General features: G+C 37.7%; 1 protein-coding gene across 3 annotated transcripts in view; it reads right to left on the reverse strand.

The window, feature by feature from the left end:
• LOC134804617 (uncharacterized) overlaps positions 1-15,231 on the reverse strand; it is a 108,999-nt gene that overhangs the window by 43,693 nt on the left and 50,075 nt on the right. For all 3 annotated transcript variants that reach the window (XM_063777718.1, XM_063777719.1, XM_063777720.1), the window contains 7 exons: positions 14,748-14,933; positions 14,173-14,422; positions 6,955-7,140; positions 5,768-5,926; positions 5,114-5,332; positions 1,643-1,756; positions 1,010-1,220 (listed from right to left, as the gene is read on the reverse strand). In XM_063777718.1, coding sequence (XP_063633788.1) covers positions 1,010-1,220; positions 1,643-1,756; positions 5,114-5,332; positions 5,768-5,926; positions 6,955-7,140; positions 14,173-14,422; positions 14,748-14,933 — 1,325 coding nt within the window. The remainder of the gene's footprint in view (positions 1-1,009; positions 1,221-1,642; positions 1,757-5,113; positions 5,333-5,767; positions 5,927-6,954; positions 7,141-14,172; positions 14,423-14,747; positions 14,934-15,231) is intronic.

The following is a 15,231-nucleotide window of genomic DNA, read 5'->3' on the forward strand; positions in this document are numbered from 1 at the left end:
TTAGCTCGTTACTTTAATTAGAAAATTGTATTAATCCAGCTTTCCAATTAGTAGTTTTAAATACGCAATATGTGTAGTTGCAGAAATTTCCCAAAAAGCTGATAAAGTTCTTGGAAAGTTTAGTGTTTTGAAAGGAATTTTGAGGTTTTCGCTACTTAGGAAAGTAGTCGTCAGCCAACTTCATAAACTCACAAAATCATTAGGTTAAGCACGAATATGCCTCATCAGTATCCTATGCGCGAGAGAGATATTGATTAATCCCTAATTAAAACTGTTACTAAAAGACCGGTAGTCGTCGCGCGCGTCGCGTCGTGGAAAAGATACTGGAGCTTAAAAGAGGCTATGAAAGACAAAAAATTGCACATAAACATCAAAAGTCAACTATTTAACACGTGTATACTACCCGTCCTTATATATGGCTGCCAATCATGGAATTTAAATCAGGAAATGACCAGAAAACTCGCAACCTGCCAATACGCTATGGAAAGGAGTATGCTAAGTGTCAAGAAATCAGATAGACTGGGAAATCATGTCATCAGAAATAAAACAAAAACCATAGATGTAACACGGAAAATGAGAAGACTCAAATGGAAATGGGCAGGGCACATGATTAGAGGTAATGATAAATGGAGTAAGAAAGTGACAGGATGGTACCCCAGGAAAAGCAAAAGGAAGAGATGTAGACCACGGAAAAGGTGGGACGATGATATTAGAAAAGTGGCAGGAGTAACATGGAACAGAGTGGCTCAAGATAGATCGGAATGGAAAAGGTTGGAGGAGGCCTTTGCCGATTGGCAAACAGATCTACAAAGAATAGGCAAGAAGCAAATACTAGAATAAGTTTTTATGTTTATATTATCTTTTGTTTGAATCAGTTTAATGTTATTAGGTTAAGTGGATCTGAATAAAAGGCTATATTATTATTATTAGTCGTCGCGCGCGAGGATTTGTCGCCTACATGTCGAAGAAGTTTGATAAGTTTCCAATGTGATAGCTACAACAGGTATACCTTTTTTCCTAAGATTGAACTGAGCATCCGACACAGTAGCCAGCAGCACTGGCTCCTCCGTGACAAAGAGAACCCGGTCCCTGGAGACAGTGGCGAAGAGTAGAAGGTCGCTGAACAGCAGGGCCCAGTACGGACGGACGGCGCGTCCTTCCACCCTGGACAGCTCGCCACCGAAGATCCATTGCCGGCCGGTTGTGCTTAGAATGAAGGGCTGGAAGGAAAATGACAAGTCAAGTTATTGTCTTCGGCCACTGGTCTCATACGGAAGGCGTAGTAGAGAGGATCGGAAGGAGAAAAAACCTTAAGAGAATCGATAGTAGTAGGTATCTCATACAAAAATGATGAATGAAGAAAGTTTTTAAGATAGTAGCAAGTGAACAATGAACATGCCCGCTATTTGTGAAATTCTGAGGAAAACAGATCTGATTACATACGTGCGAATGTGCTTTGTGCCATATTAGCAAAGCAGAGAGAAGAGAGTTTAAAAGTGTGCATTGAAAAATAGTCTCATAAAAACTTGTCAAATGAAAGCCTTGACTGACATGTCCGATTTATTAACGTGCAGGTTTTACTGCAAAAATGTTCCATCATTCACTGGATTTTCTCATATTCGCTTAGCAGTCTTTATCTTACCTTACACCTAGTGAAGACAAGTCTACTCTCAAGGTCGGCAACGGAGAGCAGCGGCTTGCCGTCGCCAGCCAAACCCATGAGTCCAGAGCCCGCTGTTACGTCTTGGTATGCGCTCTGTGGAAATACAAATGTAATGTACAGACTGCGTTCAAGCTATTGTATGGAAGCTGCATGCCTACTGCTCAGTTTTTAGGGTTCCGTACCCAACGGGACCCGATTACTAAGACTCCGCTGTCCGTCCGTCCGTCTGTCACCAGGCTGTATCTCATGAACCGTGATAGCTGGGCAGTTGAAATTTTCTGTTGCCGCTATAACAACAAATACTAAAAAGTACGGAACCCTCGGTGGGCGAGTCCGACTTGCACTTGTCCGGTTTTTTATACTCTTGAAACAATGATTCATGTATTTCGAATGTGCCATTGAGGCATGGACTGCCCTGTACAGATTGAGCTTTGTGAAGCATTTACAAAGACCGTGAGGTTAATACATGGGCGTTATGTTTCTTATAAAATAGAATCGCACACCATTTTATACCACTACAGTAGGGTGGTTCAAAAAACATTTTTTTTTATTTTCCGTCGGGGCACCCCCTTATTTTGTTACACTTATTATGCTGATAAAATACACAAGTTTCGTAATTTTATCTCAACTACAAGGGGATGCTCAACCACTTTGAAATTTTGTATGTTGTATGAAACTCGAAAAAAAAAAGTATTTATTATTCAGAATTTTATTTAAGCATCTGTTTTCACACTATTTGCACATGTGATTTATAAGTTTTCTGGTAAAAAAACATTTTTATTTCTATTTTTTATAATTTTTCAAAAGTAAGATTTATTGAATTAAGGTCACTGTGGCGAAGTCCGGCATACTTTATTTTTTTTTTTACTTTGGAGTGATCTAGTTCCGTTAATTATTCACCTATGTTACTGCTTGTAATCGCATACGATGAAGAATTTAATAATTAATAGTTTAGCCTTAGTGACAGATCATTTCAAGCACAAATTAAGCAAAAACAATGACATTTTTTAAAATTCGGCGAGTAGACGGACTTCCCGTGCAGTTTAAGGGAAGTCCGTCTAGTTATGATATCAGCCAATCTATGGGTGTGTATATGTTCGTAGTCAAATTCCTAAAAAGAACGGATCAAGACAATGAAAAGTGTATTTTAAACTTGTTAATATACGGTTCAGATTCGAAATAAACACCATTTTTCTAAAACAAAGTCAAGTCCTATACTACCAAAATGGGGTGGTAAACCTTTTTTGGAAAATAATTAAAAATATTTTTTTTTTGATTTCCGAAATAAAAGATCAATAGTAATTTTAAAATGAATTTTAATCGTTTCTTTTAATTTACTGATATCAAAATTTAATTAAGTAACATCATGCGCAAAGTCAGGACACAGTACAAGAACAGTAGTGAATCTTCATAGAAATGTGCCGCTGCCGGCTTGAATGTGTGCGTGCGCGCCGGGCGCCGTGTACGCACGCGCTGCCACGCACACATTAGCATAATATACGGGGGAATACGGTGGCGGCAGTGTGGGCCGTACCGCGACTGTGATCGCGTGCATTCGAGTACGCTGCCCGCCCGCTCGCATTTGTCTGCTCTGACGGTAGGCCTTAATTTTTTTGACCATGACTTCGAACAGAGACAATAGTATTTTTTCTTCTCGTCAACTGTAATTCTTGAATTAAGATTTCTTATACCATACTGCAATTGGGTATTTTTAATGTATGGGCTCCCAACTCAACTATAATATTCATTTCGATACAGTTTACTCAACTATAATGAAATTGGCCAATTACAGCTCGCCGCGAGCAAGAGGACGAAACAAAACCATAGCTCAAATTAATTATTTATTTTAGGTTGTATAGTAGAAACAATTGGTTCATAAGTCAGAAACGCGCATGTGACACCCATAATATAGCAACATCCATAGACTACGAAAACCACTTAGTGTTGCTTGTTAGTCCCCATAGGCTACGGTAGCCAATATCGAGAAAACAACTGTCTAAAAATTGAATTTAGCGCGGAGCAAGTACCAGGGCCTCATGAGTTACGAGAAGGTGTCGTTGACCAACGTGCCGGGACGCGTACCAGTATGAAAGTATCGCGGCTGCTCGCGCTTTTAGCTGTAGGTATACTTTTGGTTTGGGTTGTTTGTATGATTCTACTAGTTTAAAGTATTATATTTGTTGACTCGTAGAAAAGTATTGTATACAATAGTGATATAATGAAGCGTATCGATCTCGTACCTGACTTAGGCAACATTATAATAAATAGAAACGTAGTGCTACTCATAATACGCAAATAATATTTAACTAAAAATAAAAGTGACAACCCTAAGCGCCAACGCAAGTGTAGGCAAATAACTTGCCGAGCGGCCTTAGATTCACTACTGTTCTTAGTGTACTGTGGTCAGGAGGATTTTTTGATACCTTATCAAATCGTTATAATATTAAAGTCGCACAAACAGTTGGTAATCTCTGATTTAACGAAAGTCCGGCATATGACGGACTTGCCTTGAACATAATAGACGGACTTTCCAACTTAGTCAAATTTTAATATGATAAATTGTGGAACGTATAATTACAAAACTAAGCTAATTTCTGATATTTTAAAAATAGAATAAAGACAACTGGTTCTTATGCTACCTACGTAGTTACTTTTTGATGCACAATATTTTCAAAAACTATTTTTAAAAAAAAATTTACGAACGGCTGTCGCACTATGACTTCGAGTTCAAAACACGAAATGACTTGTTGAGGCGGATTGCTCTGAAGTTGGTTGTCACAGCGCCATCTGTTTTACAGTGACGGAACTAGCGCGAAAAACTGGTTAATCGACTGGACTCCAAAGTCGCATACACCTTCAAATTCAAAAGTTATAACGTGTTGACGGACTTGCCTTGCAGAAGGACTTACCCACAGTGACCTTACACCTAAAAAATCATAAAAAATTGAAATAAAAATGTTCGTTTACTTAATAACTTTCAAATCACACTTTCAATGAATGTGAAAACTACCACTTACATAAAAATCTAAAAAATAATAATTAAATTTTTTTGGATTTCATACAACTTTGAAAAATTTCAAAGTGGTTGAGCACCCCCTCGTAGTTGAGATAAAATTACGAAACTTGGTGTATTTTATCAGCATAATAAGTGTAACAAAATGATTGGGTGCCGCTTCTTCTAGCTAGAGTTTGAATTTTTCCCATACAAACGTGAACCACCCTACACTACAGCCCATGATTACCCCTAGCACTAAGTATAAATGCTTGTTGATATATTTATAATGTAGCTTGGATTAAACTAAATATGGGAAAGTCTGTGTTTGCTGACCGCGATGGGTCTTAAATACTCGTCGATGACCACACATCAAACATATTTATGACTCATTTTAATTTGTATCGGATTCACAAGTACAAATATATACCAAAAATATGGACTCAAAAATATCACACCTGCAGCTGGTCCACAATAACTTGCAACTGCTTTTTCTCAAGCTGATCATACGGCCCCGCGCCCGCCGACGCCGCAGCCGCTCTCATCAGTCTCAGCAGCTCCCGGAACTGCTCCAGCGGCTTGTGGACCAGGGAGGTGATGTCGGGCCTCCGGCGTGGGATCGGGGGGCTGGTACAGAACCGCGAAAACGCGCCGCTGGGGTCTTTTGATTTTTTTACCTGAGGAAACAGAACATAATCTAATTTATCTTTACGGTGTTATTTACGTATTCTTCGTTCTGTTACTAAGTTAAGAGCCTAGATAGTTTTCCATAGAGTCACAGAAATGCCGTCAACTCGAACCGATATCAGTATTTTCAGTGTTTTAAAAAAGGAGATCTACGCTCTCCTTCTCTTCCTACGCTTAATTGAAGGGGCGACAGAAGAAGGAATAAATTGATTAACCATAACCCTCCTTTTGCGTTGCCGTAGTCGGGTAAAAAAAAATGATATACTTACATTGTATTCGTTTTCGGTAATACCCAAAAATATTATAGAAGCTGTGAAATTCCTAAACGCTTCGGGAAGTCTTCTTGAATCAGACAGATCTTCATGGTGTCGAACACTTAGACTTAGACACCGAAATCAAATGTACAAACTCGTAGAGATACTTACTAGTACACAGTCCGCCCTCTTCAACCCGAGGCAGTACTTCTTGTACAGGCTAAGGAACACAGGCGCCTTCTGCAGGTAGACCGCCACCACCGTCGACGTTTGGATCTCTCCGTCATCCTGCACTACTTGGTCTAGGATGTCCTCGGATAGCCTTAGAATCTACAAGATACGAGATGTTTATTGATAAAAGATTTACTAATCTGGAATGTAAATGTAATCTGGAAGAGGAAAGGTAGTTTTATTTTATTAACACATTCACCGCCAACGTTTTTGATGCACTACGCTTATTGATCCCAGCGTTTTTCCGATTTGTAGAGGAAAGCAACTGAGAACAGAGAATCCGCCAACCGGGTTTCCGGCACGCAATGTGTTATCCATTCTTGATTAATGAGGCAGACTATTTTTTTTTCTCATTTTCTACTCCTTTTCGCTCTATCCTTGACATTATTATTGGAAAAGAGTAACATACTATAAAGTTCCAGGTAAGTACTTGGTACGAATTTCCATTGCATGTTAATAGAAAGTGATACAAGTTGACTTGCAGTCGGAATGTTGCTGTTCGGAAACTTCTCTTATAGTTTGGGGGTCCTTCTCTTATATTTCCAGAGAACTTTTGCAACTTTTTGGAAACTTTCCCAGCTTGCACATCTGTAAGTAGATACTAACAAGTTGTGCCACAATACTGTCCTGTTCTGAGACAGAATAATAACATAAAATGCCGATTCTCCCATGATGGATGCTTTCGTTCATTACCTCTTCTAAGTTCTGAAATAACAGCTGATGGGGGCCGATTTTTGAATTTCGACCACTCGATTTCGTGTATTTCATTAAATAATATCTCCACTACTAGGCATTTAAATTCTACTAATAGAATTGAAATCGAGTGATCAATACTAATAGATTCCAAATTTCGATCGCTCATATTTCAAAAATTTGCATTTCGCCGTTTTCCACCGATTTTCGAGTGACGAAATCGAGCGATCGAAATTCAAAAATCGGCCCCATGGTCGTTCGGTGATATGAGGTCCGCTCTCTCAGCCAAGGGTGACACGAGCCGAATTGAAGACTTGTGGCATAATGTTGTTCACGGCCACTTCAGGGCCAACTAAGACGAGTAGTAGGCAAGTACTTTCATCCATAGTTAGACAATGGGAATGAGATATGAAACTCCGCTGTGTTTAAATTACCTCTTCTAAGTTCTGAAATAGCAGCTGATGGTCGTTCGGTGCTATGAGGTCCGCTCTCTCAGCCAATGGTGACACGAAGCGGACCAAGCCGAATTGAAGACATGTGGCATAATGTTGTTCACGGGCCACCACGGCCAGGAGGGCACGCTTTCTGCTGTCTGCTGTGGGAGCCTGGGGGTAGAGAGCCTGTTGTCATTATAGGCTGCCCTTAAAATCCCTCAATAAGATAAGATACAGCCTGTTTGGTATGTACATCGTTTGCCTAATTAAAATGGCAGTATGGGGGCAGTATGGGGCAAACCCAATACAGCTACAAGAAATGATAAACGAACTATGCAACGTCAGCAAAAGTATTGGTCTAGAACTAAACACCGCCAAAACTAAAGTACCTAATGAGCAACGGACTTCAAATCCCTATACATGCAAACCAAAAACATCTAGAATATGTAGAAGAATATATATACTTGGGAAAGCAAATAACATTTAGAAAGAGCAGACACTATGAAGAAATAAACAGACGGATTAACATCACATGGAAAAAGTTCTGGAGTCATAAAGAAATTCTAAAATCTAACCTGCCTATGAAACTAAAGCGCAAGGTCCTTAACACATGTATACTTCCTAGCCTCACCTATGCATGCCAAACATGGATTTACAATACCAAGACAATTAACGACATCTAGGTGTGTCAAAGAAGCATAGAGAGAAGCATACTCAACATAAAACTTAAGGACAGAAAAAGATGTTCAGATATAAGAAAAATAACTAGGGTCATAGATGCACTTGATTACTCAAGATCCCTAAAGTGGAAATGGGCAGGTCACTTAGCCAGATTAGAAGACCAAAGATGGACAAAGGCGGTCACAGAATGGCAAGGACCTCAAGGAACCAGACACCGTGGGAGACCACAGACGAGGTGGATAGACGATATTGTCTCAATAACTGGGCCGAATTGGACCCAAGAAGCAAAAAATAGGATGTACTGGAAAAGATTGGAGGAGGCCTATACCCAAAAGGGGTCCTTAAATTAGAAATAAAATAAAATTTAATTTAACATTATATATTTAAGGAATAAAGGGCTTAATAATAATAATAAAAAAATGGGAGCATTTGCTAGCTTCTAATGCCTACAAACAAAAATTGCTCACGATTTATTTTTTCACCTCTACGCATGTTTTTTGTAAATCAAATACAAGTTGTTACGTGCGTAGAACTGAAACATAACGAAGCAATTTTTTTTAGTCATGAAATGATAGCATATGACTCATGCTATTTTAATTTTGCAAACGTTGTACCAAACACCCTGTTTAAGATAATTTGTCAGCAAAAGTGGGGTTGGAAAGTCCTGTTAGTACCATTGCCCACACTGTTAACTGTACATCGATGGACCTTATGCCTTTTGGAATAAGGTCTACCGAATACCGATGTACAGTTAGGAGTGTTGTTGTTTGTACAGCAGCATTATTGAATTTTCTTTGTTGGTGCAAAATTGTCACTATATTGACTAACATTAATATACCTAACCTAGGTACCTAATTCTATTTTTAGTTAACTAAATCTCTAAACGCTAAATCTCTACTTACGGCTCCGAAACGTGGTCTTTCACTATCGGCCTCATCTCAAAACTCAAAGTCGTTCAACGAGCTATGGAGAGGGCTATGCTCGGAGTTTCTCTGCGTGATCGAATCAGAAATGAGGAGTTCCGTAGACGAACTAAAGTCACTGACATAGCCCACCGGATTAGCAAGCTGAAGTGGCAATGGGCAGGCCATATTGCACGCAGAGAAGATGGCCGATGGGGTCGAAAAGTGCTCGAGTGGAGACCACGGACTAGCAAGCGCAGCGTAGGACGTCCACCCACAAGATGGACAGACGACCTTGTTAAGGCCGACGGAAGTTGCTGGATGCGGGTCGCTTCCAACCGGTACGAATGGAGGTCCAAGGGGAAGGCCTATGTTCAGTAGTGGACGTCTTATGGCTGAGATGATGATGATGATGATGAAATCTCTAAAGTATTTTTTGTAGGTTCCATATTACTTAACCCTATTTTTCTAGACGATAAAAGATTTGGCTTTTTGTGATTTTATTAACATAAGAAATTATGTTACTGTTTACAAGTAGTTTAGTTCTACTACTCGTCACCGGATGTCGCTACGTGAACCTATGTCTGTTCTATAAGTCGTTTTTCTATGCACCACTAGATGGCAGTAGTAGGTATCTGAGCAGCATAATGATAATTGTTAGATAATTTAAAAACTTTAACCATTCAAAATAAGTAAGCATAGAGTGTTCACTAGTTTTTTTTTTATATTGTCTTCGGTTACCGCGATAGTTACTCATCAAATAAAACTATTCAAACGGATTATATCGCGTATATTGAATACATACTACATCCCGACGTTACGAACCCTTTACAGCGTTCGTGGTCAACGTTCGAAACATTGGGATGTAGTATGTATTCAATATACGCGATAATAATCCGTTTTAATAGCTTTATTTCATTGTTTTTTTTTGTTGACCGTACTTTTCTTTAACAGTAGCGTCAAGCACCAGCCATAGAGTTGACTATACGTCGACGCTCGGGAGACGACGCTAGTGTGGGGAGGCTCTAATTTGTTCTACATATAGAGACATGTCTGTTTTAGTTTAGCTTAAAAATAGTAGATAGTTTTGACGCGTCTGAACTGTTATATAGGTAACTAATATGGGTGTAAAAATGGATGAGGTGAAAAAAATAAGAACTTAAATAAAAGCAATAAATTTATTTGCACTAACACAAAGGAACATAAATCAGAAACAAAATAAAATTAACAGGAACCAAATTCTTTAAATACACAAGTAAAATAAATTAAATTAAAAAAATGTTCACTACGTAATGTACACAACGCTGTATTACTAAGTGAAGATTATAAAAAAAAAAACTGTTTTTTACGCGAAGCTATAAGAGAATCTTCGAGAACCCAGCAAAAATATTAGGCATGTTTTTAGATATTTTGGCCAAATTTTAATTTTGGTGTCGAGTCGTTTTCCTTAGATTTGGATAAAATTTGACTGATTTGAAGAGCTCCTCTTTCTAGGCGGTATAAATATGAAATCAAAATTTCTCCGAAAAAATATACCATACATTTACGTAGCTCAGAGGATATTTCTTAATTTATATGGTGAAATAGTGCATATATTGTACAGAATAAGGAACTGTATCGATCCATCAAATATTATCGACATCTGACGGAAAAGAAAATATGAAAACAAAATAGTACCTAATCGGCCCATATCTGACAAGGAACTTTTGTCTAAAACAACAGTGTTTAACCTGCAAAAAGCAGTTGTTAGAGTTAGACCAAGAAAAGTCTGCAACGATTTTGATAGCACACGCAGTGCAAGTGTTATTTATACGTCATAATTTCATAGAAGTTTGACGTTTAAAATAACACTTGCCCTGTGTGTGCTATAAAAATCGTTGCAGACTTTTCTTGGTCTAACTCTAGTTGTTTCTCAAGTTGTTCAACTTGCAAACAATAGATAGCTATCTAATCAGATTCTCGAATAATTCTCGGCAGTGCAACGCATAACGAAATGCCTGTACAGAACCAAGACATGTAAAAATGTCTCGAGTATATTTATTGTAACACACATAAAAGTATCTATAGTATTATCTATAGTTTCAATACAAAATAACACACAAATCATAGAATGCAGAAAAAAAACAAATAAATAACAAAAAAGGTGCTTAAGGCGTAAACGTAACGATTCCCCATTTTAATAACTTAAAAACTAATAATAATTTAATCTATACTTTGTCATTATTTCATATAAACACACGTTTGCTACGAACAAAAATATACATCAAATATCCGTACGTAAATATACTAGGATATTAAAAACAGAAAAAAAAAACAACTAAAAAAGAATACACCGTAAGCTGTTTTGTTTGCAAGAAATAATGACAAGACATAATCATACTGATCTAACTAAAGTACCTATACAAAACACACTCTTAAAATCTACAAAATTACTATTATTTAATGGAATGTATGAAGATTACATCTAATTTATACAAATAAATTATAGTTACAAAACTACTGTACAAAAGTAACATAATAATGAAATAAATTACAAAAAAAAACACAATGCACACAAAATCGAAACTACACTAGCACCTTCCATTAAAATTACAATATTTAAAAATATTTGTCATCATTATTTAAAAAAATCATTTCCAAAATTACCCCTATAAATTCGTTCAGAAATTTTACTAACATTTGACTAGTTTGCCACAAAATCAAATTAAATTTATCACGTTTTAGAATAATCTAGAGCGAAAACAACATCATGGAATGGAATAGTCGAATTTGTGAGTACAGAAATAGGTAGTTAGTATTGTTTCTATTAACTAACTAAATATATAAAAAATGCAATTTTTTTTAGAATTAAATAGCGATTGAGAAATATTGTACTTTTGTTTATTTTGAATAAGTACATGGATTTATTTATTTACTTAGCATTACTTTTATAACTGTTGTATAGTGCGTAGTATTCATTATTAGTATATATATAAGAAACTATTGGCCTGGACTAAAAAGGACATATTTTTGCTGCGAGGCCATGTAGTTTAAGCCTTAAGGCGCGGTGTGTAGTAAAATGCACTTTTTTGTCACCATATTTACAGACTTTTACAAGGATTTCATGCATTATTTTCTATTATGTATAACTTCAGTCCTTGAACTACGTTATTGCTTGTCAGAAACACGACGGCTCATTATTTTCTCGATAGAATCTTAAGTTGAAAACATGCCTAACACTGTCTTTATTTCCTTATGTTAGAAGTACTAGGACGAAAATGTATATGAAACTTACTTCAGTCGATAGCTTTTAAGTAAATCTTCATTATTGCTTGTCCTTTTATCGATACGTTAATTTTTTCATTCATCATTTGATGAATTCAACATTTTGCCTACTAAATTACACCCTACGCGGCAATACCTTGCGCCTATTCCTCACGCCAGTACGCCCGTGACCACTGTCAGCGTCGGACCTGTGCTAGTTTAGCGGACGTTACATAAAATGGGTAATCACAGTATAAATATGCAAATATGTTATACACACAATGTTTTTCAACATACTTACGAAGAAAAGCAAAATAATTCTTAAATACGGTGACATTTCAGACATTCGTCCGTCATATTGTCATTTTATAACAAGTTGGGCAGCAAAAGCACAGACCCATCTAACCAATCCGGAATTCAGTCACGATTGATAAATTGTGTAAACATATTTTAAAAGGCTATAAAATTAATCAAATTGAATAATTTAGACTGGTCACATTTTTGTAAAAATCGATTTCTACTGGCAAAACATATTACTTTTTGGCAACCGGGTTTTTTAACCTAATTAGACCCAGCTGAATCCGAATTTGCCGGTTGCTTGATCGAATTCTTGACTGGAAGTGAGATATGTGATATTAAAGGTCCCTTTTTTTAGTTTTTCGTAAATAACTCGTAAACGGTGGCCAATATAAAAAAAAATGAACTAATAATCTACACAAAATGTTCAATAAAAAAGATTCAGTACATTTTTAGCAGGGATCAATATTTAAAAAGATAATAAAGAGGGAAAGTTAATTATAATAAATTCTAAGGTTCCTTGGTTTTATTTTTTCGTTAATAATTTTAAAAGTATGACATATAGCAAAAACAAATCTTACACATAAATAATAAACATAAAATTTCCTACAAGAAACATGTAGAACACTTTTCGCTAGGATCAATATTTAAAAAGACAAAGCAGCCGTATATAATATTTAAAAATACAAAACTAAAAAGGGACTTTAAAATTGATTATAATTGACTTACCGGATGCTTTGTCTTTTTAAATATTGATCCTAGCGAAAAGTGTTCTACATGTTTCTTGTAGGAAATTTTGTTTATTATTTGTGTAAAATTTGTTTTTGCTATGAGTCATACTTTTCAAATTATTAACGAAAAAATAAAAACAAGGAACCTTAGAATTTATTATAATTAACTTTCCCTCTTTATTATCTTTTTAAATATTGATCCCTGCTAAAAATGTACTAAATCTTTTTTTATTGAAAATGTTGTGTCGATTATTAACGTTTAACATTTTTTTTTATATTGGCCACCGTTTACGAGTTATTTACGAAAAACAAAAAAAAGAGACCTTCGAAAAGTGATTATAATTAACTCTCCCGCCTTAATATCTCTTTGAATATTGATCCTAGCGAAAAATTGTACGGAATCTTTCTTGTAGGAAATTTTATGCAGATTACTTATGTTTAAGAAAATTTTTGCTATGCGCCACCGTTTAAGAGTTATTTACGAAAAACTAAAAAAAGGGACCTTTAATATCAACTATCTCACTTCCAGTCAAGAATTCGATCAAGCAACCGGCAATTTCGGATTCAGCGGGGTCTAATTAGGTTAAAAAACCCGGTTGCCAAAAAATAATATGTTTTGCCAGTCGAAATCGATTTTAACAAAAACATGATCAGTCAAGTATACACTCATATTGTATATAATTAATAATTATTTAGGTACACTCACCGACCTCACCGTCTTACCTACCTTTTTTAGGGTTCCCTACCCAAAGGGTAAAACGGAACCCTATTAGTAAGACTCCGCTGTCCGTCCGTTCGTACGTCCGTCTGTCACCAGGCTGTATCTCACGAACCGTGATAGCTAGACAGTTGAAATTTTCACAGATGATGTATTTCTGTTGCCGCTATAACAACAAATACTAAAAAGTACGGAACCCTCGGTGGGCTCAGTGGGCGAGTCCGACTCGCGCTTGTCCGGTTTTTAATTTCATTAAGTACTCATCAAAATTCGAATTTACTAATAAATCTTATTCAATATTAATTGCCGAACTAAAAATCCCGGAACTGACAATTCAGAATACCGATGTCGTCAGAATAAGGACGTAGACGTGCTGCGCGGGAATGGTGCGGTGCGCCGCGCGGGGCGCCCGCCTGCCCGTTCTACCACGCGTCTGCTTCACCCCCTTGAAAACGTAAAACTCGAGTATAAGAGCGCCTTAACTAGATGGTTTTTAAATCGCGCAGTACGGCGCCACCTACTGTCAAAAAGGTGCGACCAGAATGTTGTGCAACGACTCTTATTATACACAGGTATATACATGTCCATACTGCATATGGTGTCAGTTCTATCTTCAAACCTTTCAAACAATGATCCCACTACCAACCTCTTTCGAGAACGTCACTTGGGGCAGCTGCAGTTTGCGTCGGTCGAGACTCTGACTGGTAGATGAGCAGGCGGTCGGTGGTCGGGCGACGGGCGCGGGCGATGCGGGGGCGACGCGGGGGGAGCGCGGGGCGGGTGGGGGCGTGGACTCCGGGAACGGGATAGTCACTTGTGCTAAGCGAGGACGCGCCCCTACGCCGTTCTGGGGAACTCTTCGGAAGGTTTCGAGCTGGAGAGTCTGGCCGGCGGATCTGGATGACAGAAACGTTAAATAATGAGAACAGCAAAAAAAAATAACTGGCTAAAAGCCTAAGTTCGTTCAAATAACGGCGACGCTGAGCATAATGATGAATTGTGTTAATTTTATTTCTTTTGGTGCACTTACATTAGATAGTTACTATTTTCGTTAGTTAGTTACTGGTATAGCGTAAAGCACGGTTGAAAGCATACATTAATCATATCCATATCGTCTCCATTTCATTTAGATATATACATATTTTGGACGCGCTGCAAGTCTATGATATCCAAATTTTTTGTCATTATGGAAAGTCCATCGTGTTTGCTATAGGTACTCACTTGACCAATCCTCGGACTTCATCCTCACTCGACGTGACAACGTTCTTATTTCCGACGAATACGATGTAGTCCCCCGCTCGGAGACCGGCGCGTTCGGCCGAACCGCCGGCGGCCACGCGTTCGACGCGCGGCGGGCGCGTCCACACCACGGTGAAGCCAAACCCACCGTTCGTGGCGCGGGTCAGTCTGAGGAAGGAGTTTGGTTATTTGAGCGTTTCTTTTATTTTTTGCCATTTTTATATATTGTGACCTTTTTTGCCACTTTTGTGTTATTTTTAGTCAGGATCGCAAGCCCTTTTCATCCTTATAGGAGAAAGCCCAACCAGAAATATATGATCATTGTCAAGAGGGCGCTGTTATTCTCATGTATTGTGGTGACGGTTCAGGTAAGTATGAAAAATTTTGTTCCAATGAAATTCCGCAATATGGATACTGTAGCCCCTCGGGAAAACCTCGGCAGGGAGCTCATTCCACAGCCGAAGCG

The sequence above is a fragment of the Cydia splendana genome, chromosome Z, assembly GCF_910591565.1.
Source record: "Cydia splendana chromosome Z, ilCydSple1.2, whole genome shotgun sequence".
In the NCBI taxonomy this organism is placed as follows: Eukaryota; Metazoa; Arthropoda; class Insecta; order Lepidoptera; family Tortricidae; genus Cydia; species Cydia splendana.